Source organism: Staurois parvus, unplaced genomic scaffold (assembly GCF_062004578.1).
Source record: "Staurois parvus isolate SC_StPar_1 unplaced genomic scaffold, SC_StPar_1.0 ptg000018l, whole genome shotgun sequence".
In the NCBI taxonomy this organism is placed as follows: domain Eukaryota; kingdom Metazoa; phylum Chordata; class Amphibia; order Anura; family Ranidae; genus Staurois; species Staurois parvus.
This window is the reverse complement of record NW_028317814.1, coordinates 14,919,196-14,945,641: the sequence shown is the minus strand read 5'-3', so window position 1 is coordinate 14,945,641 and position 26,446 is coordinate 14,919,196. Positions and strand designations below refer to the sequence as shown.

Sequence of the window (26,446 nt, the reverse complement as noted above, 5' to 3'; positions counted from 1 at the left end):
TGGCTAAAGCTACAAGGACCCCACTCCAAATAATTGAGTGAATGTGTTTTAGTGAAGGGTACTGTTCATTCTACAATTCTCTAGCATACAAAGACATTTAGATTTGGATGTCAAGCCTACTACACACGGGCCAAATGTCGAGCGGTATTTTGGCATCTTCCAATTTTTATTGGATATTTGGCCCGATGTGGTAGCCGGTCTGTCAGAAGCCAGACGTTCGGTCGGCTTCTGTCAAAGAGGCATGATTGAAGAAGGTCTGCTGATCAGCTCCTGATCAGTGCTCTCAGCCAATGGCTGACAGTGTTGACCGAAGTGTTCTGTCCGGGATGGGGGGCATCCCTGTCAGAACCCAATAGCACAGCAGGGGAGCTCGCTGTACCAATATCGGATCATTAGTATACTATGACATACAAAGCCATCCACAACACTGCCCCAATTTACATATCTGATCTTATCTCTATCACCCAAACCGTACTCTTTGCTCCTCGCAAGACCTCCTACTCTCTAGCTCCCTTATCTCCTCCTCCCATGCTCATCTCCAAGACTTCTCCAAGGCATCACCCATTCTCTGGAACTCCCTACCCAAATCTATCAGACTATCACCTACTCTACTTACCTTTAGGCTATCATTAAAATCTCTCTCTTCAGGGAAGCCTATCCCGCCCTCTGCTAATACTGGAATCCTCTATGCTTCCAACCACTCCATCCCCCACAGTTTTACCTATTGTACCACTCACCCCTCCCTCCTAGATTGTAAGCTCCAAGGATCAGGGCCCTCAATTCCCTCTTGTATTGAACTGTATTGTTACTGTATTGTCTCCCACTATAATGTAAAGCGCTGAGCAAACCATTGGCGCTATAAAAATCCTATATAACAATAATAATTAGTACAGTGGCTCCTCCTGAGCTGTCCGTTTTTTTTCTCATTCAGTGTGTACCAGGCTTTAGTGCAAATAAAAAATGTATCATGGACAATACTCGATTGTTCCTAAAGACATTCAGACAATTACAATCTGGTGGCAATTGTTCAATACGAATACCCTTAATTAACCTGAGATGTCCAACAAACTCATATGGGTTTGATGGTCAATAAATGTCCGCAAATCGTTAACCATATAGTGTACTTCACTCTCTTTCTTAACTACCTGCCGACCGCAGATAGCCGAATGACGGCTTCACTGCGGCCGGCCAGTTCTGAGTGGACGTCATATGACGTCCCCCCAGAACGCGCTCTCCTGCGCGCTCCAGGGGGCGCGCACCCGGCGATCTCCGTGATCGCTGTGTCCTACAGACACAGCTGATCACGTGATGTGGTAAAAGGCCAATCACAGCGCCTTTTACCACCTGATCAGCGGTGTCCAATGACACGCTGATCAGAGGGAAATGCAAGTGCCGGTTCTCGGCTGCACTTTCCTCACGCTGTCAGATCGTGAGGAAAGTACTGCCGAGAACCTGCAGTTGTCAGAGCGGGGATCGGCACCGATCATCAGGGCACTGATGATCAGTGCCCTGATGATCGGTGCCCAGCAGTGCCACCCGCAAGTTCCGCCCACCTGTGCCCAGCAGTGCGCCCACTAGCTCCGCCCACCTGTGCCCAGCAGATCACCCACCTGTGCCCAGCAGTGCATCCACCTGTGCCACTCTGCAGTGCCACCTACCTGTGCCCAGAAGTGCCACCTACATGTGCCCAACAGTGCCACCCACCTGTGCCCACCCACCTGTGCCCACCAGTGCCACCCACCTGTGCCCACCCACCAGTGCTGCCCACCAGTGCCACCCACCAGTGCAGCCCAGCAGTGCTGCCAGTCAGTGCCACCAGTCAGTGCCCAGGGGTTGTGCCAGTCAGTGCTGCCAGTCAGTGCCCAGCAGTGATGCCAGTCAGTGCCGTCTATCAGTACCCATCATCAGTGTCACCTATCAGTGCCACCTATCAGTGCTTCATATTAGTGCCGCCTATCCGTGACACCTCATTAGTGCTGTCTATCAGTGCCGCCTATCCGTGCCACCTCATTAGTACTGCCTATCAGTGCCCTTTAGTGCTGCCTATCAGTGCCCATCAGGGCCGCCTATCAGTGCCCATCAGTGCTGCCTCATTGACGCACATCAGTGAAGGAGAAAAAAATGCCTGTTTGAAAAATGTTATAATAGAAACAAAGAAACTTTTTTTTTTTTCAAATTTTTTGCACTTTTTTATTTATAGCGCAAAAAGTAAAGCGCCCAGTGGCGATTAAATACCACCAAAAGAAAGCTCTATTTGTGAGAAAAAAATTATCAAAATTTCATATGGGTACAATGTTGCATGACCGTGCAATTGTCAATCAAAGTGCGGCAGCGCTGAAAGCTGAAAATTGGCCTGGTAAATAAGGGGGTATAAGTGCCTGGTAGGCAAGTGGTTAAACAGCTTAGTTCATCAATTACTTTTCTACACTGTTTACCAAACTATTCACTGCAAACTCTACAAAGAATTAAAAGGAAACAATAGGGGTTATCTACTTAAACTGGAGGGTGCAAAAGCTGGTGCAGCTCTGCATAGAAACCAATCAGCTTCCAGGTTTTGTCAAAGCTTAATTGAACAAGCTGAAGTTAGAAGCTGATTGGCTACCATGCACAGCTGCACCAGATCCTGAACGCTCCAGTTTTAGTAAATCTATTCCTATGTATATGTGTAAGAATGTATACTAGAATTTGGAAAATTAATATAATGAGTTAGTTTGGCCAATTATTTTTTTTTTTCACATTTCATAACCCCTCATTTGCTGTGGCTTCAGTTTGTGTTGCTTGCCTATGAGTAAAAGGTCGGATGTTGCAATCAAATTTTATGGCATATTCCCTCAAGACTAGCTGGACGGGATCATCAGAGAGCATGTACGCACGGTTTTAAGCAAACTCCCACACCCCTTCCTTTATAGAAAACAGTATTTTAGATGTCATCCAGACATTTTTACCACCAACCTTAATTATTAAACTAATTGTAAAGGATTGCTTTTTATTTTTTTTTAACCACTTCCTGTCCAGCTGTTGTATATAAACGGCCAGACGGTGGCAGTACAGGGTCGGGTAAACATTTATAAACAACCTCCCCGCCCCCTGCTTGTGCGCACTCCCTGGGAGCACTGTGATCTAGTGCCCGCTGTGTCCTCCGGACACAGTGGAACACCGATCGTCGTATGGGACCTCTGTGCAAGGTACCGATCATGTAATCACTGATTGGCCAATCAGTGATCACATGCAGAGTATTAAGCAAGATGTTACTTCTGACATCATTGCTTACTACGTGTGAAATCTGTGAATGATCACAGAGGTCACATGGTACAAAGCTATTCACAACAGCCTTGTACCATGTGACAAGCTGTGACCAATCACAGCTCACACAGTAGTTCTCAATGGCTACAAGAATGCAGCCAGAGAGAAGGAGCAATGATTGCTTTTATAGCCTTTATGGGTGTAAAAGCAATCAGTGTAAAAAAAAAAAAAAAAAAAAAATCTTCATCACCCCCCACAAGTAGTAGTGTCACCATGGTGACACTGTACTGCTAGGGCGACAGTATGTTAAAATAATAATAATAAAAAAATAAAATAAAAATGTACAAACAAATGTTTAAAAATTATAATTTTGGTTATAAACTAATTTGGGTTATTTATTTATTTATTTTTTTTACTAAAAAGATAAACGGAATAAATTTTGGCCAAGATTTACGATGAAATATTATTTGCAAACTTTTGTAAGAAAAACACTTTTTTTCAAAATTTTGGGACTTTTTCATTTACATAGCAAAAAAAAATCTCAGTGGTGAATAAATACCACCAAAATAAAGCTTTATCTGTTTAAAAAAAATGCTAAAAAATTCATATGGGTACAGTGATGCATGACCGCGCAATTGTCATTCAAAGTGTGATAGCACTGAAAGCTGAAAATTGGCCTGGACAGGAAGGGGGTAAAAGTGTCCGGACTTGAAGTGGTTAAATAACAAACATGTTATACTTAACTGCTGTGTGCAATGGTTTTGCACAGAGCAGCCCCAATTCTCCTCTCCGTGAGTTCCCCTGCTGGCACTCCTGGCTCTTTGCCCCCACCGAGTGCCCTCATAGCAAGCATGCTTGCTTCTGAGCTGGCTCTGTGTGTCCATAGACGCACAGAGCGCGGCTCCTCCCTGGCTCTGATTGACAGCAGTGGGAACCAATGAGGAGGGAGAGAGCCAAGAGAACGGCTGCTCCTGTGCACACTGCTGGATTGAGATTGGGCTCAGGTGAGTACAAGGGGAAGCTACATGCAGAAGGTTTTTTTTACCTTAATACACATTAACTTTCCCTTAATAATTTCGTTGAACTAAAATATTAACATGGATTTCTATTAAACTTTTTACAGTATGTTTTTGGTCTGTTGCTTTTTTTTTAAATTTGTAATGACATTTAATGTACCAGGACCTACCGCGATATGTTAAATAACCCCAGGCTTGCCCATGGTCCATGTTCTGGAAGACACAAACACAAGTTAAAATATGTAAATTAAGATTAAAGAATGAGCACACTGTTAACAAAACCTAGCTAGTTTCATATATTATTTAGGAAAATCAAGCAAGTTGGCAAACATAACCTTTCAAATTTATCCATCCTCCTTCGGTCACCTTAGGTCTTCAGAGTTCTTCAGTGGTATTCTAGAATCCTGCAGCTATCTTCACTGGAGTACATAAAAGAAAACACCCCTTAAACCTCTTTATGTGTGCGTGCTCTTAGCTGACAGTCTTTCAATAACAACTCTAAATTATAATCTGTCCCTATCATAAGTATACACTGGAGGTTTAACTAAAGTTCTGCAAGATGTAGCTGGTACATCTATCATGAAATCAACAGCTCTCAGTTTGTGCTATCTAAACATACACTATATTGCCAAAAGTATTGGGACACCTGCCTTTACACACACATGAACTTTAATAGCATCTCAGTCTTAGTCCGTAGGGTTCAATATTGAGTTGGCCCCGCCCTTTGCAGCTATAACAGCTTCAACTCTTCTGGGAAGGCCGTCCACAAGGTTTAGGAGGGTGTCTATGGGAAGGTTTGATCATTCTTCCAGAAGCACATTTGTCAGGTCAGGCACGAATGTTGGATGAGAAGGCCTGGCTCACAGTCTCCGCTCTAGTTCATCCCAAAGGTGTTCTATGGGGTTGAGGTCAGGACTCTGTGCAGGCCAGTCAAGTTCCTCCACCCCAAACTCAATCATCCATGTCTTTATGGACCTTCTTTTGTGCACTGGTGCACAATCATGTTGGAACAAGAAGGGAACATACCCAAACTGTTCCCACAAAGTTGGGAGCATGAAATTGTCCAAAATATCTTGGTATGCTGATGCCTTAAGAGTTCCCTTCACTGGAACTAAGGAGCCAAGCCCAACCCCTGAAAAACAACCCCACACCGTAATCCCCCCTCCACCAAACTTTACACTTGGCACAATGCAGTCAGGCAAGTACCGTTTTACTGGCAACCGCCAAACCCAGACACGTCCACTGGATTACCAGACAGAGAAACATCTCCACTGCTCTAGAGTCCAGTGGTGGCATGCTTTATACTACTGCATTCAATGCTTTGGATTGTACTTGGTGATGTAATGCCCGGATGCAGCTGCTTGGCCATGGAAACCCATTCCATGAAGCTCTCTACACACTGTTGTTGTGCTAATCTAAAGGCCACACAAAGTATGGAGGCCTTTAGCTACTTACTCTGCAGACAGTTGGCGACATCTGTACACTGTGCGATTCAGCATTCGCTGACCCCACTCTGTCATTTTACGTGGCCTACCACTTTGTGGCTGAGTTGCTGTTCTTCCCAGTTTGTTATAATACCACTAACAGTTGACCATGGAATATTTAGTAGTAAGGAAATGTCACGGATGGACTTACTGCACAGGTGGCAACCTATCACAGGACCACACTTCAATACACTGAGCTCCTGAGAGTGACCCATTCTTTCACAAATGTTTGTAGAAGGAGTCTGCATGCCTAGGTGATGATTTTATACACCTGTGGCCATGAAAATGATTGGAACCCCTGAATCCAATGATTTAGAGGGGTGTCCCAATACTTTTGGCAATATAGTGTATATACTGGAGCAGGGTGGATAAAAATCAATGATTTTTTTAAAAAAAATCTGATTTGTTTTTATTTAAATCTGATTTTTTTTATTTAAAATCGGATTTTTTTGAATAAAATGCTTTTTGAGAAAAATATATTACCATCCAAAGGTTATTCCATCATGAAATAAAGATTAGTTTTTTAATTATGTAGAATAAGGCTGTATATGTTTAATTTTTTTTGGTAAATAAATTCCATTACTACATTCACAATGTCATGCTCTTCCAGAGGTTTTTGTAAGATTATTGGGCAGTTTCTCTGCCTACAAGATATTATCACAGATGCTTGGTTTACTTTTGCAGTTCTCAAAACTGAATTTTACTCAGCGGAGATCACATGCCTCTTCTTCACAGCAAAAATGTTATAACATGAACAGTGTTAAGAAAAAGACCTTAATCCTAACTTCTACAAACCCATGAATACAGAATCAACCCCTTCACTGCTAAGTTTCAAGAAGTTCAGTGAATAGAATAGAAACAATATTTTTCTGATTGTTTGGAGTGGAATAGATCTGCACAAGAAGAAAGTGAAACTAAGTGTGAGGAGGAAGGGGCTGACAGTCTAAGTTTCTTAAAATATATATATTTTGTTTAGCCAAATTAGTTACCAAACATGGATTTTTGTTTAAGGAAATCACATATGCTGGAATGTTATTGTTTCAGTTGAATAAATCTATTTAAATTGTTATTATTAAGGTAATGATTATTTTTCTCCTTCCTAAGTACAACAGAAAAGTTGTCCAAATATGAATGATTAACCTATTAAACTGGGGATAAAAAAACTAATATGAAAAGTTGTTATTCTAAAAATCTTCATCTACTTGCATATTAAAGATATACCAGCAAGAATCAGTCTTTATGTAGAAAACTAGGATTTAAATCAAGCCTTACTGACTAGTGATTTAAATTGTGATTTAACTCAGTTTGATTTAAATCAAATCCACCCTGTACTGGAGTATTTGTTACATCTGAACCTATGTCACCATACAATAAATAATTTACTATAAGAATAGTGATATGTAGAACTGTAGGGAAAATTATGGCAATAGATCTAGGAAGGTTCTATGTATTATTAAAAGAGCAACCTCAATGACCCTTTACCATCCCTGTGTTCTATTTTTGTTCCCCTCCTATCTTGTTAGCAGGGTTACCTTCAAAATACATACTTACACATCCAGCTGATATAGTGTTGTCCTGGGTCAAACCACCGATCCACTGCAGCATTCCAGGTCTTGCTCCACCATCTCATTTACTTACAACATCAGGGGGGAACTATCTATTTTGGGTTCTTGTAGCTGGCCTCATGATGGCATGCATGTTTCACTTCATCAGGGGGCTGGCTGCAAGAACCAGAGCCTCAGCAAGCCCCCTGATGACGTGGCATTGTAAAGTACCCCAAGGCCTCCCTCCCTTGATGCACCAGGAGGGAAAAAAAAAATGAAATGAGGTTCCCATGGCATCACCACAGCCCCATATTACACATGACCCCACCTTGGCTTCTAGCCCACAAAAATGAACACAACATGCAGAAGACGTAAGAGGCAGGCAAGCAAGTGTGCTGTCTTGTCTACCATGTCCATGTGTGCAGTATCCTTAAGGGCTGATTCACACTAGAATGCTGCGCGGGTTTCGTGCACCGCATTCTGAATGCGCTGCCCTTGCGACCTGCAGTGGGTGTCAGTGCAATATTACTGACACAGTAAACACAGTGCATTGGCCCACACCACATTGCATGGTACAAAAGTACCATGCAATCCAGTTGTAGTGCGTTTACAAAAGTAGTGCATGCACTAATTTAGGTGCAGTGCAGTACAATTTCAGCCCATTTAAAATGAATAGGCTGAAATCGTACTGCACATAACTGCATATGAATCGTACAGGAACGTGCAGCGCATACCGGTGCGATTCCTAGTGTGAATCAGTCCTTAGAGTCTGATGAGCTTAAATACCATGGTGTGTATTCTGGCTAAGATTGTCAGCGCCACTTTCTACCCTCTCAATTTTGCAGGACGGCGGTCATGATCTTCTGAACTCTCCCTCACCTCAGCTCTGTAATCCACTTTGACCTTAGTAATATTCCAGTAGCAAGGCTCATCGAATTGCTCCAGCCAGGACTTCTTGGTCACCTCTATGTTCTTACATGCAGGGTTTACAAACAAATGGGGCACATTGAGAACTGGCTATATATATATATATATATATATATATAGTCTTTTGGCGCAAGCTACCATTTCAGATTAGTGTTTGGCAGCTTTTTTGGAGGACCAGAAGAGGGTATCTGCAAGGTTAGGCCTTGTGTTCTTACATGTAGAGTTTACAAGCAAATTTGACTCATTGAGAGTTGGCACTATATAAATTGTCTTTTGGTGCTTGCTAACATTACAGATCAACTTTTTGCATCATTGCAAATCACACATATATGTCTACATTGTGTTGTTGATTGATCTCTTATTGCGCAGGTCTTCTCCAAGATGCAGGGTCAGAAGGTATGCTGGAAGCTCTGAGTTCAGCTGGGTATACTTACTCCTTAGAGCCACACTCTGTGCCATGGAGCATTACCTGGAGAAGAGAGATGCCTGCTGACTGGACATGTGTAGTAAGTTGTGATTGGAACAGACAACACGTTTTTGTATTAGAGCCGCTTATATTTAAAGTGGAAGGATCAGTCAACTCCAAACTGATATTTTAGTTCTTTGTAGGTGCTGCTGAGATAAAATGCCTGTTAGTTCTTTATATCTCCTGGGGATTCTCTTATTGAGATCTTTGTTGAGCATCACAGGTTTTCACAACTGATGTGGCCATTATGAGATGTCCCATTCTCTCTATTGGGTTTTCATATTTATTTTAGACTGCGGAAAACATAGCCAGAGCAAAGGTGGCCAGGAACAGTCATGGATTATAGCAGGAAGATCTCCCTGTAAGAGCAATCAAGATCTAAGAAAGAAACCTGGGGCAGTCTCAGTCTGCCAGACGTCACCTGCAATAAAATATCCATCTGAGAGGGTTAGTCCTATTTGAGGAAATCTGTACTATTATTATTATGCAGGATTTATATAGCGCCAGCAGTTTGCACAAAGGATGACAGTACAGTTACAATACAAATTAATACAGGAGGGATCAGAGGGCCCTGCTCAGTAGAGCTTACAATCTAAGAGGGAGGGTCAATTGATACAAAAAGTAATAACTGCGGGGGATGGGCTGATAGAGAAAAATACATGTACCGTTGCTAGGAGGGGGCAGGATAAGCCTCTCTTAAGAGATGAGGTTTTTAGGGATTGTCTAAAAGTGGACAGGGTAGGAGATAGTCGGACACATTGGGGAAGGGAGTTTCAGAGGATGGGAGTACCTTTGGAAAAGTACTGAAGGCAAGAATAAGAGGAGGTAACAAAGGAGCTGGAGAGCAGGAGGTCTTGGGAGGAAGGAAAAGAACTGGAAGACTGGAATTTTGAGACTAGGTTAGTGATGTAGCTGGGGGCTGAGTTGTGGATGGCTTTAGAAGTTGTTGTAAGTACCTTGAATTTAATTAGTTGAGTAAGCGGAAGCCAGTGGAGGTATTGTCAGAGAGGGGTGGAGGACACTGAATGGAAGCCAGTAGAGGGATTGTCAGAGAGGGGTGGAGGACACTGACTGGAAGCCAGTGGAGGGATTGGCAGAGAGGGGTGGAGGACACTGAATGGAAGCCAGTGGAGGGATTGGCAGAGAGGGGTGGAGGACACTGAATGGGGGCCAGTGGAGGGATTGGCAGAGAGCGGTGGAGGACACTGAATGGAAGTCAGTGGAGGGATTGGCAGAGAGGGGTGGAGGACACTGAATGGAAGCCAGTGGAGGGATTGGCAGAGAGGGGTGGAGAACACTGAATGGAAGCCAGTGGAGGGATTGGCAGAGAGGGATGGAGAACACTGAATGGATGCCAGTGGAGGGATTGGCAGAGAGGGGTGGAGGACACTGAATGGAAGCCAGTGGAGGGATTGGCAGAGAGGGGTGGAGGACACTGAATGGAAGCCAGTGGAGGGATTGGCAGAGAGGGGTGGAGGACACTGAATGGAGGCCAGTAGAGGGATTGGCAGAGAGGGGTGGAGGACACTGAATGGAGGCCAGTGGAGGGATTGGCAGAGAGGGGTGGCAGACACTGAACAATTGGTAAGAGCAAATAGGAGCTGTCAGTACTAAAGTCTCTTTTGGAAATTCTAGTTGCTGGACTATTATGCTAACCCAAAGGCTTTCAGTACTTTGAGTCAATAACTCAGATTAGATGAGCCGTTCTGATTTTTCTCTGGGTTCATTAGCTAAATTCTTGCCCTAGGTTGGAAGTAGAGATGAGCGAATCGAACCAGGCGAAGTGGAATTCGTTTCGAATTTCAGGAAAAATTCGATTCGTGCCGAATCCGAATATTAGCCAACTTCGGATGCACGAATCGAATTTTTCCCGATCAGCCGGCAAAAAGTGTCCCTGCAGAGAGCTCCACTATTTCTGACAGTTCTCTGACAGTTCCTTCACATTTACAGCGGTTGAAACATTGTATCTATTTGTTTCCATTTAGGATACAGATGTTTTTATTCGGAAACAGATACAATGTTTCAACCGCTGTAAATGTGAAGGAACTGTCAGAGAACTGTCAGAAATAGCGGAGCTCTCTGCAGATACACTTTTTGCTGTACTGGAATACTTCTTCTTTTCATTCTTCTTTTCATTCTTCTCATTCTTCTTTTCATTCTTCTTTTCATTCTTCTTCTCATTCTTCTTTTCATTCTTCTTCTTTTCATTCTTCTTTTCATTCTTCTCATTCTTCTTTTCATTCTCTTTTCATTCTTCTTCTTCTTCTTCTTCTTCTTTTCATTCTTCTTCTTTTCATTCTTTTTCTTCTTCTTTTCATTCTTCTCATTCTTCTTTTCATTCTTCTTTTCATTCTTCTTCTTCTTCTTCTTTTCATTCTTCTTCTTCTTCTTTTCATTCTTCTTCTTCTTCTTCTTTTCATTCTTCTTCTTCTTCTTTTCATTCTTCTTTTCATTCTTCTTCTTTTCATTCTTCTTCTTCTTCTTTTCATTCTTCTTCTTCTTATTTTCATTCTTCTTTTCATTCTTCTTCTTCTTCTTTTCATTCTTCTCATTCTTCTTTTCATTCTTCTTCTTCTTCTTTTCATTCTTCTTCTTTTCATTCTTCTTCTTCTTCGTTGTGCCCCGTGACTGCCCAAATGAGTGAAGTGTGCGGTGATTCTAAGATCGACGGCACTCATCTGCATGTCATACTGACTGACAGTATTATTTCTCTTCCCCAGCAGACTCCAAGGGCATTTAAATTAAAGGTACAGTGTTCTGCACTAATATAAAGGCTCTCTGAAGCCTAGAAACCCTTTTAATAAGTTAAATTCGCAGCGAATAAATTCGCATTGAATCAAATTTCTCCCGCAAATTCGGCGAATCAGCCGAATTGAATTTTTGAATAATTCGCTCATCTCTAGTTGGAAGCTCTGAATTTATTGATGCCAAAAATAGCCAAACAACAAACATTTTCAGGGGAAGGTCAGTAATGAAGGCATCCAGGCAGTGTCAGTACTGGTTTCCTTTATGTTATTATGTTAAAAAGAGAATAATACATTCTAATAATTCATATTTTATGAGAAAAGGTTTCCATTGTATTCTTTTTATGGCACCACCTTTGTGCACAAACAGCAAGCCACTGCACACAATGTAATTCTCACACACTGTTTTCTGTAATTCCTTTTACCTATATGCAGAATACATTTTTTAAACCTGAATGCCAAATGCTAAGCATGTATATAATGTCATCATGTAATCTGGTAAGTATTCAGTAAACTATAATCAATGTATCATAAAACTAGCATACAGTGTTAAAGTGGAATTTCACACAAAAGAGGGAGTTCTTCTTTTTTGCCGCCAACTCACCCCCCAACATGTTTGGTCATACGTTGTTACGTTACGGTCATACTGGGGGGGGGGGGGTCGAGCGGGTATCTAGTTTTGACAGGTATCTGCTCCCACTTCCACTTGGATCGCTTAGGCAATCCGAGTGAAACTTCACCCAGGCGATCCAAGAGAAACTTCACCCCCACCCCCCTCTTAACCCGCAACATTTTGGGACACATCACAAGTCCCAGAAAGCTGCAAGACCATTCACAAAGTGCAGCTCAACTTGTGCATGCGCAGTAGGTAGCTGGCTGTGAAGCTGTTAGGGCTCACTGCGCACTTCAATTAATAAACATGCTTGCACCGGGCTGCCAAAGACCAGTGAGTAACCAGCCCAGGTGAGGGCGGCACTTGATCCATGGATATCTAAATATCCTTATAATGAAAGTCAGTAGCTACGGTATTTGTAGCTGCTGACTTTTAATTTTTTGGGGGGACTTTGAAAATCCTCTGACTTGATATCAGCCTGCACAGGGAGCACTAAGACTGAGAGAGGTATTCTGAGCTTATCATGGCTAACACTGGGAGCAGCCTCCAAGGGTGGGAATCAGAGGGATGAGATCATCAGTATTGGGCAGGGTGGATAAAAATCAATGCTTTTTTTAAAAAATCTGATTTTTTTATTTAAATCGGATTTTTTTTTAATAAAATTTTTTTTGAGGAAAATATATTACCATCCAAAGGTTATTCCATCATGAAATAAAGATTAGTTTTTTAATTATGTAGAATAAGGCTGTATATGTTTAATTTTTTGGGTAAATAAATTCCATGAATCCATTCACAATGTCTTGCTCTTCCAGAGGTTTTTGTAAGATTATTGGGCAGTTTCTCTGCCTACAAGATATTATCACAGATGCTTGGTTTATTTTTGCAGTTCTCAAAACTGAATTTGACTCAGCGGAGATCACATGCCTCTTCTTCACAGCAAAAATGTTTTAACATGAACAGAGTTAAGAAAAAGACCTTCATCCTAACTTCTACAAACCTATGAATACAGAATCAACCCCTTCACTGCTAAGTTTCAATAAGTTCAGTGAATAGAATAGAAACAATATTTTTCTGATTGTTTGGAGTGGAATAGATCTGCACAAGAAAAAAGTGAAACTAAGTGTGAGGAGGAAGGGGCTGACAGTCTAAGTTTCTTAAAATATATATATTTTGTTTAGCCAAATTAGTAAATAAACATGGATGTTTGTTTAAGCAAATAACATATGCTGGAATGTTATTGTTTCAGTTGAATAAATCTATTTAAATTGTTATTATTAAGGTAATGATTATTTTTCTCCTTCCTAAGTACAACAGAAAAGTTGTCCAAATATGAATGATTAACCTATTAAACTGGGGATAAAAAAACTAATATGAAAAGTTGTTATTCTAAAAATCTTCATCTACTTGCATATTAAAGATATACCAGCAAGAATTAGTCTTTATGTAGAAAACTCTGATTTAAATCAAGCCTTACTGACTAGTGATTTAAATCGTAATTTAAATCAGTTTGATTTAAATCAAATCCACCCTGGTATTGGGGGATTAAGTAAGAAAATTGTTACTCTACCGGGACCAAAGAAGAGAATTTTTACCAAAACAACAGCAAAATTATACAACAAGAACACAAACAGTAACACTAGCACTGTAATAATAATATGTTATGAGGCAAAAAGAAGTATGTGTGTGTGTGTGTGTGTGTGTGGGGGGGGGGATAAGGAGTGCACATAAGACCTACTACAAATATTTACTCAGAATGGTGATATAATGCCAGCTATTGAGAGCTGCTATCTTGGGGTGTCCTCTCTTCCTCTTAGATTTGGTTCACACCTGCAGATGCAACCAAATGCAGGTGCATTTCCATGTGTGGCATGAATGGCAGCCTGTTCATTTCCATGGACTGCTCTACACACGAGAAACACAGAAATTAAGTTCCGAACTCTTTTCATTCAGCTAACACAAAAATATTTCTGGATTTTCCAATCGCTGTTTTTATATTCCAGGATGGTCTGGATCTATGTAAAGGGAAAGAAGAGCAAATGCTGATTCTGGTGGAGCCTAGAGAATTTCTCAAGAGTGTCTTCTATTACATTCAGGTAAAATTTGGAAAGGTGAAGAACATGCAGATTTATATATATTCTGTATCTGCCACCCCTCTCTGCCAATCCCTCCACTGGCTTCCCATTGCCCAACGGATAAAATTCAAAACATTAACAATAACATATAAAGCCATTTATAACTCTGCCCCAAATTACATCACCAATCTTGTCTCCAAATATCATCCAAACCGTACTCTCCGCTCCTTGCACGACCTTCTACTCTCTAGCTCCCTTGTCTCCTCCTCCCATGCTCATCTCCAGGACTTCTCCAGAGCTTCCCCCATGCTCTGGAACTCTCTACCCCAATTTATCAGAATATCGCCTACTCTGCTCACTTTTAGGTGATCTCTGAAAACCTATCTCTTCAGGAAAGCCTATCCTGCCCTCAGCTAATAATGGAATCTTCTACTCCTCCTACCAGTCCATCCCCCACAGTTACTAACTTTTGAACCACTAGCCCCTCCCTCTTAGATTGTAAGCTCCAAGGAGCAAGGCCCTCCTATCCCTCTTGTATTGTTGCTGTATTGTCTCCCGTTATATTGTAAAACGCTGAGCAAACTGTTGGCGCTATATAAATCCTGTATAATAATATACTAATAATAATATAGGGACCCATGGGGCATATAGCTCAATATCCATGTGCCATATGTACAATAATTGCATTTGCTGAGGTCAATTATAATAGATGTAAAAAAAGGTTTACAGTATGTGTACTAGATTTTTTATTTTTTTGTGCTTAAAGTGTTACTAAACCCACAACAGTAAAATCAGTCTGTATATGCAGTAAATCATGCTTGTTATACTCACTGTGGAACCTAAGGGGTTAATCCTCTGCACTGTGTAAAAATTATGTTTGATCCAGACTTCTCTGATCCTCCCCTTCTACTGCTGTCCCCAATCCATCTGCTGATAGAACAGAGCCTTGGAGACAAGCTGCACATGCACAGTTTGGTGTGTATTGCTAGAGACCTTTTTTTATTTTCTTGGGAGAGTGCATATATCCAGCACAGGGTCAATAAGCACTGTCCAGACAGAGGTTTAGGGGTCATGCAGCCTCATAAGTCAGTCGGGAGAATGAAAACTCCTCCTACCATCTTTATCCAGTACTCTGCTGGACATTGATAGAAGTCTCAGGACTGCTCTACCCGCTGATAAAATAAAAGGTACTTAGCAGTTTATATTTACTAAAATAATTATATTTCCATGTTCTATGTACTGTGGGAGGCCAGATATAGTTAATGCAGGGTCCAGGGTTTAGTAACACTTTAAAGTGGAGTTCTACTCACTTGTCAAAAAATAACTCATTAGCTACAAAAACTGCTGACTTTTAAAAAACAGCCATTTACCTGTCCCTCGGTCCTGTGGTGTGTCTCCCGCAGCCCGTTTCACCGGCCGTCCTGGATTCCAGGAGGCCAGCAGGCCGTCATGTATTCCAGGAGGCCGGCATCTTCAGTGTGGGCACCCAGCTGTGATAGCTTGCGGCTTCACAGCCGGGTACCCACTGCACATGCGCGAGTAGTGCTGCACTTCCTGAATGGTCCTATAGTCTTCTGGGACCTGTCACGTGTCCCAAAAGACTACAGAGAGGGAGGGAGGACAACTTCTGTTTCCAATCGCCTAGGCAATCAGACCGGAAATGGGAGCAGGTACCTGTCAAATTTGGGCACCCAAAGGTGCCAGTCCTTAATGGGGAGCGGGGGAGCAGTCCTTAAAGCGGAACTTCACCTTTTGGGAGGAGCTCCGCCTTAAGGCTCAGTTTACATCTGTGCGTTTAACTGCGTTTTTATCAAGTTCCTGTGAGTTATGTGTGGATCAGTTTATTAATTTCAGTGGGCTTCCCTACATGTAGGAATCATGGTAAAGAAGCCCCTGACCCCTGTTAAAAATTATGCCGCATCAAAACGTACCCTGCATTTCAGTATGTGTGAAAACAGACGCATGGGAGTGCCATTAGGAGTTGATAAATACTACTACTACTAATAATAATAATTAATTAATTCAGAAATATTGGCACTGCCACGTGTCTGCCAAAGGACAGCCCTTTTGTTACCATTTAGTAACTTATATAAAGAGAAGTACAGACTCCTGTAGTGTTGGCTCTGAAGAAGAGGTTGTGTCCTCGAAACGCGTTAGCCAGTTGGTCATCCAGGGTTCCATCGTATGGACTCAGATGTTGTTTGGATCATACACCTTGTTCAGTTTGACATACCTGTGTTATTATGTCCATTGTGAGTATGATACCTATTTTTGTTTCTTTAATACATTATTTTAAACGATAATGCACTAGGTCGGTGCGCCCTTTTTCTGTTTCTCCATTTGTATCCAGTGTATTCGGACCACCCCGGTCTGTTGAGGGCAGCAAGCAGTGCATATTCCAGAAAATTCCAGAACATTCTTATTAGGTCTACTGAGTCCTTTCCTAGCGCAGGAGTAAAGTGTTTGTTGTACAGGATGTTTTGCGTCAGGAAAGCGCACAATTTTGTTCACAACCAACAGTAGTGTGAATCTTACCTTAGAGAGACTTGAAGTAGTAAAATGTTGCTAAATGTCTATGTATATTTCAGTTGTTTTCATTTTGGGAGATTATACGTGGAAGTAGTTTAATTACAAAGGAATATGTAAGAAAAGGCATGTACTGTAGATGGATATAGAAAAGATATGAAGTATACAGATAGAACAAAGGGGAAAACAAGGGAGTGATGCGAACTGAACCCACATTTTCTTCCACTCAGGCTTTAGATCACCTGAGCAGCCATTTTTTTTAATAACAACAAAAAGGTACTTTTTTTACTCAAAAGAATGTCATGGTAAAATGTTCCCATATTGATTCATGTGCTTTCTAATTTGTAATGATAGATCCGCTTTCATTGGTATTAAAAGCATGGCATGATCGGGGTGGAGGTTGTGTTTAATCCTTTCACTGGCACTGACGTAAGGGCAGAACTGCTTGCAGTAGGCCATGTCAGTAATCCTTTTTGCAGTTGCATTCCCTTAAGCCAAGGGTCTCCAAACTTCCTAAACAAAGAGCCATTACTGTGCTTCAGACTTTTGGGGAGCCGGATTGTGGCCCTTGGGAGTAGAAAGGTCCTAACATGAGTGGGAAAACGCAATGCCCCATTTTTGGTGTCAGTGGGAGGAATTGTGCTCCATCATTGGTGTCAATTGTTGATGTCATTAAAGGGAGTTGTGTCCCTTCATTGGGATCAGTGATGGGGGGAGGTATGGTTGGTATCAGTGGAAGAAATAGTGCCCTAAGGGCTGGAAAAAACAAGCAAAGGCCTGCATCTGGCCCCCGGGACACAGTTTGGAGACCACTGCCTTAGTCTATAAGCTAATAGCCACTACGCTGATCATGAACTTATGGCAGAGTGGTACCTGAGACTCTCCTAATTCATGAAGGGCCACAATCAGCAGCTGCCGATCATAACCAGTGAAAACATTGCCAAAGTGGTCTGGGTATGTGAGGTGAAAAAATGGACATCGGGCCCAGCAGTGAAAAAGTTAATAACAGCCTTGTAAGATCTAAAGTAGCTGATCCCTCTCCATTCCTGGCTCCTGAAAACGCCATGACTCCGACCTCTGTGTTTGGAATAGATAGGAAGTGTTCTGGAAAGAAGATCACCTTGGCTGTTTTGGGGCTACATGATTATAGAAGGTAAGTTGGATTACAGACTGCAACTTTCATTAAAGAGGACCTTTCACTTTTGAAATAATACCATTAGTCTGATTCAAGTTAAACATTTTTATTTACATTTTTTTGTCCAAAAAACTTTCTGTTCAAAGCTACAGTGTTCAATAGTCAGTCTGATTTTAAGATGCAAGTCTGGTTTACAGATTGAAATTTAAAGCAGAACTCCATGTAAAATTTTACTTTCCCATGCAGTGGGGCTGTGCGCTGCATGGGAAAACTGCTCGTTTTGTCCAGGGGTTTAGTGGAAAAGCTATATATATCCCGTCCTCCGATCCTCCGGAAAACCACGCTCCCCCAAGTCCAGCGGAGGACTGTTCCTGCCATCCTCAGGCTCTGAGACGGTCTGTTGGCATGATGACGTCAGGAACAGTCCATTGACAAGACCGCTAGTATGCGGGGGGGGGGGGGGGAAGCGGCAAGGACCAGTGTTGCGCTCTGAGGATCATCTGATTCGGTAAGTATATTTTCACTCTTATGACCCCTAGACAAAAACGAGCAGATGGCCCGTGCAGTATGGGCACAGCACCACTGAATGGTTCAAAAAACATTTTGCCCCGATTTCTGCTTAAAGGTTAAGTGTTGAAGGTGAGGTTGCACACACATTAATAAAATCAAAAATGTGCATTTATTAAAAGAGAAGTATGGGCTATACAAAGAGAAAATCTTCTACTCACCTAGGTTGATGCAGCATCAATCTGATGCTGCATCTGTCCCCCACCGGCTATCCACTGAGAATTAAGTGATCAGACACTGCTGATCGCTCAGTTCTCCCCTCCACTCTGAGAAGGGAGCAGTGATTGTCAGTGACTGGCTCTCTGCTCTGCCCCTCCAGCACTCACTGGAGTGATAGGCGGGGGTGGGAGTGGCTGGCTCAGGATATCAGTGGATTGCTGAGAAGCTGAGTCAGTTGCCGGTCCAGGATTCTGGGTGGATTCCAACCATGTGGTTAGGATCTTTCGGAGCCTGGACTGGCTCTGTGAGGTCAGAAAATGGATCACAGGAGTGCAGAACAAGCTGCACACCTATGATCCATAGGAGACGATTGGCAATGCTTCTCTTTTAAATATATGCATTCAGTCCTGCAGAGCATTGCAAGTGTAATCAGTGCATAGTGGGTGTAGTTCACAGGCACCTGCATTATTTACCCCAAGTCCTCAGTTTTTTGCTAAAAACCGTGCACTAACAACACCAGACTTCTGGTTCCAAAAGCTAACGTAACAAAGAGGTGGGTTCTCTTTTTATAGTAAGTAAAGTGCAGCACTATAAATAAGTAAATAAATTATAATAATGTCCGTATAAATGAATATTCTTATGGTGACAATCCGTGTGTAGAGTACCCACTATGGCGGTACTTCAGTGCTTGTGCTTTTAAAAGTGGGGTAAGAATACGCACTCACCAGATGCGTAAATAAATTACGCATATAGATCAATGATCGGAGGTCCCCTTTAATGAAGTGGAGTCATTGATTTCCTAGAGCTCACCCCTGAATCAAGATCTACCTTATTACACAGAGGAGGGAGTTCCTGCTACACAGGTTGCTACACCCACTCATCCCTTAAAGGGGACCTCTGGTTTACTGGATCCATATACCACCCAGAAGTGCCTGACATACCACCCATACAGAGGGAGGATATCTCTATACATGGCTTAATCCGCTTCCTTAAAGGGGACCTCTGATGATTGATTTAAATGCGTAATTTCTTTACACATCTGGTGAGTGCGTATTCTTACCCCACTTTTAAAAACACAAGCACTGAAGTACCGCCATAGTGGGCACTCTACACACGGATTGTCACCATAAGAATATTCATTTTATACGGACATTATTATCATTTATTTAATTATTTATAGCGCTGCACTTTACTTACTGTTTTGACTGAAGTTTTATTTGGTTACCTTTAGTGCATAGCTGCTGACGTTGAAAGCACTCACTTTTTTATTTATTTATTTGGGGTTCTCTTTTTATGCTTGAAGACGGAAAACACTGAGATGGTATAAGTGAACTGACTGAGCTTTAATAGTAAATGTTTTTTTGACCACCAGATGTCAAAGACTGTCGCGTAAGATGGAGAGACACTCTCTAGAGCCAAGCCTTTGCTATGATGAACAGCCAGAAAGCCAAGTGACCAGGCGACATATAGATGAGGTTGGTAGCTAATCTACATTTAAATACCAGTCCTCGGTTAAAGACTTCTCCATACATCATCTTCTTTAGTATCATCTTCTAGGATTAGTTTTGGAAACTAAATTTTGAATACAATTTTTTGTTTTAAGCAAGAGCCTAAAATGAATTTTGTTTTGCTACATAGTTCTTTTACTTTGCTGCATTGTGTCCTAAAGGGGGGGGGGGACTATGTGGCCCAGTGAGCTTATGCAATACATTTTTGTCTTAAAGTGGAACTAAAGGCACACGTACTTACCTTAGTTCTAGTTCCAACAATCTGACACCCATAAAGTCCCTGCTCGGTGCTGTTCTCTTCTCCCTGGGTTCTTTTGGACCCTGGTTTTTGTCTGTTTTGATTGGCTGATGTGGGATGACATCACTCCCATACATGTGCAGGAGTGCAGTCATCCGGGCACGCTGGGAGTTTGCCAGTTTGTGCAGTTCAGTGTACATTCTACAGAGGACTGCAAATAGGCAGGAAAGTGTAACATTGCATTTTTTTTCTGCAATAAAAAGACTGCCTGTTCACAAATGTTTCTATTTTACATTTAGTTCCACTTTAAGTTTACATGTTCCAGACACCTCAGGTCCCATGCACACTAGACATTTAGCAACGAAGCATGAGATCCCAGCATCTTGATGCGGGCGGAAGGCAAAGGTTGCACCATCCAGCCTCACTGTCGGCAACTTGTAAAACTCTATGAGAGGCTGAAAGCTGCTGCGGCTGGACAGGCCTGGATGTTGCACTGAGTGTTCCTAATGTTTGTGGCAGTATCAGGGGTGGACTGACAACTCATGGGGCCCCCGGGCAATAGGGGATTATGGGGCCCCTGTGTCCTTGTCCAAACTCAAAAAAGCCTATGAAAAAGGTACCAGGGGCATCTCATGGGGCCCCCTACTGACCCCGGGCCCTCGGGCAGTGCCCGAGTTTCCAAATGGTCAGTCCGCCCCTGGGCAGTATGTGGCCAAGGATGAATGCTGGGAGTGCACACTGCATGTATTCTGGGTATTCGTTCCTGGGAACATACTGCCCTAAATGTTAGTACCACTCTGCGCACCATCCAGTCCCATCCATCCGCAGCAGCTTTCAGCCTCTCATAGATTTTTTCAGACTGTCAGCAGTGGGGCTGGATGGTGAACTTTTCATTTGCACCAAAATGCCAGGATTTCAGGCACGGGGGGCTAAACACCCAGTGAGCAATGAGGCTTTTATGTTGAAGCCATAATATATTTTTCAAACTAGCTTCTGGGGAGAATTTACTAAAGATTTGTCACTTTATTTAACCTTCCTGTGTAATTTACAGTAGAAACTGAGTTATTGTCAAAACTTTTTGCAAACTGACTGCCAAGTGGCAAGATCAGCCCTCTTTCTGATCAGTTTCAGAGCTGTAATAAGAATCTCAGACCTTCTCTGCATCAGTGGCCCCGGCTTAGGTGTTTTTTTTTCTTTTGTTTTTTTTTTTACTTTTTGTAGTCATGAATGTAAAATTATTTTGTAAGAAAAGGAGCGACCTTTGCATCTCTTTACAAGATCCTTTTAGATTGGGGCAGCACCTAAATATGGGCGTAACATGGTGCAAAAAGATGGAGTTGCCCTTTAACTCTGATTTTTCTCTAGTTTATTATCACTGTTAGGCATGCTGTCAAATCTAAATTTTAATGTGAAAGCATTATGTATATTCTAATAAAGTTTTCTCTGTGATGTCACCTTCTTTGATAACTGTTATCCTCCTCTGTGGAGGTAGGCACTTATCTTTCTACAGCTGTACCATGAGACCGAAGTCTTATTCTTGGATACATGGAGAGAACTGGGGCAACATGTGTGTGCTGTGACCAAGAGTATAGCTCAGCGCCCGTTCCGGTGAGTTCACAAAAAAGTGACTGGACAATGTAAATTCCTTGTGAGTGAAAGGTTATACAAGTGACATGAGCAGCCTTATAATCATTGCCCTGCTTTAATGGATTATTTAGATTTCTGTTTTTCAGCAAATCAGCATTTTCAGGTGGTATAAAGGAAAAAGAATTTACATTTAAAATGAATTGTCTATTTTGAATCCACTGAATGCCTACTAAATTATTTCCGTTTTAGGTGTACGCCAATAACCAAACTGCAACATCTTGAAATAACATACACTTAGAGCAGAGCTAAACCCTCTTGCCCTTTACAGCCAAGGAAGCTATTTTCTTAGCCTCTGTTTAATCATTTGACCTCTCGAAGGTTTTACCCCCTTCATGACCAGGGAATTTTTTTTATATTCACCACTGTGCTACTTTAACTGGCAATTGCTCAGTCATACAACACTGTACCCAAGTGAAATTTGAGTCTTCTTTTGGTGTTATTTTTTATTATATAAACAAAAAAAAACCCCAAAAAAGTTTGGGGAAATAAAACACAATATTTTCTACTTTCTGTTATAAAAAATAAAGAAATGTAAAAAATCTAATTTCTTCATAAATTTAGGCCAAAATGCTGCTACATGTCTTTGGTAAAGGAAAAACCCCACTAAGTGTATAATAATTGGTTTGTTTGAAAGTTATAGCATCTAAAAACTATGGTGTATATATACTGGAATTTACGCAGCTTTAACGCTGTGCTGGTGATCAGTGACTTACAGTTGGACTGTGATAGTGTGGTGGGCAATCTAGTGCTAACAGACCGTCACTGGGAGGTAAATTAAATGACACTGACATCACTAATACAGTGATCAGATATAATACTTTACACTGTCCCTGTACTAATTACACTGGCTTGGAAAGGGTTCACATCAAGGGGCAGTCAAGGGGTTAACTGTGTGCCTAACAAGTGTTGTATGTGTAATATGTGCTGCTTTTACTAAGGCCCCTTTCAGACGGGGTGGACCAGTCAGCGGATCAACTGTCTTCTATGAGCGGTCGAATGGAAAACAACCGCCTGTGTGTTTCCATCCAACTGCCATCCCATCCGATCCGGTGGACAGAAGGGGAATGGATCCCCATCCATCTCTTTTCGACGGATCAAATCGGATTGGATGTCGTTGGGTGTAAACAGACACATGTCCATTTACACCCGCCGCTCCATAGAGGAGAATAGAGGTTTCAATGGGTCCACCTGAAAAACGGGCAGATGGACCCGATCAGAACGTCTATGTGAAAGGGGCCCAAGAGATCTGGCTGTTTTTTTTCCCTGCTTTTCAGGGAGAAGAAACAGACAGATCGCTGTTCTGTGTACAGAGTCCTGTGTGTTTGTAAACACAGGGCTGTGTGCTGTGAATGGATACAGCCAATCAGCAGGTGTCAGCCATAAATCATTGGATGAAACCTGCTGACAAAATTGCACAGTGTCCAGTCTCAGTGGGGGTCAGCAGTGGGCACACGCATGCATGCCCCAAATTTTTCTTTTCTTTGCAGCAAACATTGAGGTCAGATGACCTATAAGTGATGGTGCAGCAAGGTGGACCGTGGTAAACAACGTTCTCTCTCTGTCTGCAGGTTGCACTGGGAGGCTCAGAGCTACTCCTTCTGCACCTCAGCAGGCACCTGGCGAGGGTGGGGACCCAAAGGATCGCTCACTGGCTTACCATTGGCCTGGAAGAGACAGATTCAGCAGTTTAATAGAGTCAGTCCAGCAATGGCTGCAACTATAACAGAGGCCTATCCTTCTCCACAACTCCTTATGCAGGTCAGTGTCTTTGTGTAATGTGTTTTCTGCCCAGGATCCACATGCAATGGGGGAGATTTACTAAAGCTGGTGCAGCTGTGCATAGTAACCAATCAGCTTCAATCTTCAGCTTGTTCAGTTATCCTTTGACAATAAAACCTAGAAGCTGATTGGCTACCATGCACAACTGCACCAGATTCTGTGTGCACCAGTTTTAGCAAATCTCCCCCACTATTTTTCACACTAAAGGGAAAGCTTGAGCATCTGCAGATATTAGACAGAGGAGTGTATAGCCATAGGGATCATTGGTCACTCCTATCAAAACAATGGACCATCTTCTAAGGCAGGGTCTCCAAACTTTCCAAACAAAGGGCCAGTTTAACCTCTTGACACATGCAAATGTGCGGCCTCCCGGTGTCTGGGCCTAGACGCTGAGCGGCCGCACATTTGCGTTCTATTAAAAAAACATATGTGCTGAGAGCACACGCCTGCGCACTCCCAGCACACATGTCCAGTACTCATGGAAAGGTCCCAATCTCCTCTTTCGATCGCGACCTTTCCCGATCATGTGACAGTGTGTCACGGCGGTCACATGACGCTAAACCCTGCCCCGCCTCCCGACTTCTGAAACCCTTAAAGGGCCAGGAGGCGCCGGTGCCAAGGGGTAATGTCCTTTAGACTTTCTGGGGGCTGGATTAGGAGTAAAAAAAGTCCCTGATGTTAGTGGGGAAAAGTCATTGACGCCATCTTTGGTGTCATTGGGAGGAAATTTGCCTCATCATTGGTATCAGTGAGATAAATTCTGTCCCATCTTTGGTGTCATTGGGAGGAATTGTGCCTCATCGTTGGTGTCATTGAGATGAATTGTACCCCATCATTAATGTCATATGGCCCTATTGTTAGTGTCATTGGGAGAAATTGTGTCCCATCCTTGGTGTCATTGGCAGGAATAGTGCCCCATCATTGGTGTCAGTGAGGGTAATTATGCCCCATTGTTGGTATCATTGGATGAAATAGTTCCCCAAGGGCCAGATAAAAGCAAGTAAAGGGCCGCATCTGGTCCCCTGGCCACAGTTTGGAGACCACTGTTCTAAGGCATGCCGTAGAAAAGCACATATCTGAAATTGACTGGAAGTAAGACATTTACTTAGTTACATCAAGCTGATGTACAGTATATATAAAAATAGACCTTGTTTTTTAATTGCTTGTATAAGATGGTTTTGAAATTTTACAATCTTTCCCAAAGCCCCTCTCATCTACTATTCCCCACTGACAGGTAAGCTCAGTGGCCAATAGGGAGGCACAGGAGCCAGGAGAGGGGGAGGGGGTGTCAACCCTCACCATTACTCTTTTAAGGCAATATTTGCATATTCGAGCACCCCAGAATATGGGGATCTCTGGTGGATCTGGAAAATATTAAAAGGAAAGTGCTTCAAGTATTTCTTAGACTTTACCATACTAGTCTGGAAGGTATTAAAAGGTAAGTGCTTCAAGTATTTCTTAGACTTTACCATATTAGTCTGGAAGGTATTAAAAGGTAAGTGCTTCAAGTATTTCTTAGACTTTACCATACTAGTTTAATAGAAACATACATTGATGCTGTTCTGTAATCATTATTACATCATATTAATGTATTTTTTTCAGTGTCAGCAGTGTAAGCACCATGTTTGGCTTGGTATCAGCCTGCATTCCCCTGTACAGCAGAGCTCAGAAAGGAGGAAGCACAATCAGCCAGGTGTTGCTGCAGTGCAAAAGGAGCATGCTGATAAAAGAGCAGTGATGAAGGGATGAGCGCAGTGTGCTGCTTCTCCTTTCATTGCCCTGACACAGGGTGGGGTGGAAAATAGATCTGTAAGTAAAAATGAATCCACAGCAGAGACAACTCAAGTCCCCTCCCCTTCCAGGCAGGGATGTGCTGTGAGGCAGAGCTGTGTAAATGGTAAGACCGGATGGACAGAAACACAAATCCTTTAGCAGGTAAATAAGCTCACATGTACGCATTTCATCTGTTCCGTATTAATTCTAGTAGTCGGTGTATAAAGCTGATGTTATTCAAAGAAAGTAAATTCTGTATCTTTTCTCTCTATCCAGGCATACGTGGCATGTAATACTGATAAAGAGAGACTATCTCTCCTCAGTAACCTGAGGGTACCACGTGCTGGAGGTGCCACAGACGATATGGAGTATCCAGATGAAGATGTCACACAGTCTAATGACCAAGACCAGACAAGAGAGAGGCGCATTGGTCCTGATTTGTCACGACGTATCTGGCTGTTCATGACCTCAACCAATCCAGAACTGGTATTGGACTTAAATTCCTAGTACATAATCACTGGTGCTTTTGTACTGTTATTTGGCAGTAAAGTATTTATAATAAAAATATGTTTCCAATCATTGCAGTAAGGAAAATGTGCCTGTGTGTTTTAATGACTGGCTCATTCGCACCCTATGGAAAGATCTATAGTCACTTTAGATCAGTGGTTGTCAACGTATGAGATAAAGGGGGCATCAAATGTGGCCCCTGACATCACCAAAGGACCGCACATACTATTCAATATATATAATGCTTGAGTGGACTGTCGGAGACTTCAGACTTTAATAGATGAAAATGAGGGCTAGAGAGTGTAGACGTGCCACATTTTGGGCTGGGGGTGTGCTTTTGAAGACAATAGAAAACAGGGAACACGTTACATGAAACTAGTAAACATCAATTCTATTGCCCCAATCGATGTTTCCACTATAGACCACTAAGGTCTGAGGGCCACACATCATATATGAAAGGGCCACATGCCTACAGTCAATAAAGTGGTACTTTAGCTA

At 42.3% G+C, this 26,446-nt stretch overlaps 1 protein-coding gene across 1 annotated transcript; it reads left to right on the top strand.

The window, feature by feature from the left end:
- The first annotated feature begins 241 nt into the window (after window positions 1-241).
- On the top strand, window positions 242-25,948 carry LOC149473118 (structure-specific endonuclease subunit EME2-like). The gene is made up of 8 exons (XM_089684010.1): window positions 242-254; window positions 8,584-8,720; window positions 14,038-14,129; window positions 17,684-17,788; window positions 19,869-19,971; window positions 21,735-21,850; window positions 23,458-23,647; window positions 25,718-25,948. Exons 1-8 carry the CDS (start codon window positions 242-244, stop codon window positions 25,946-25,948), a joined length of 987 nt encoding a protein of 328 aa, XP_089540136.1.
- Window positions 25,949-26,446: the final 498 nt, after the last annotated feature.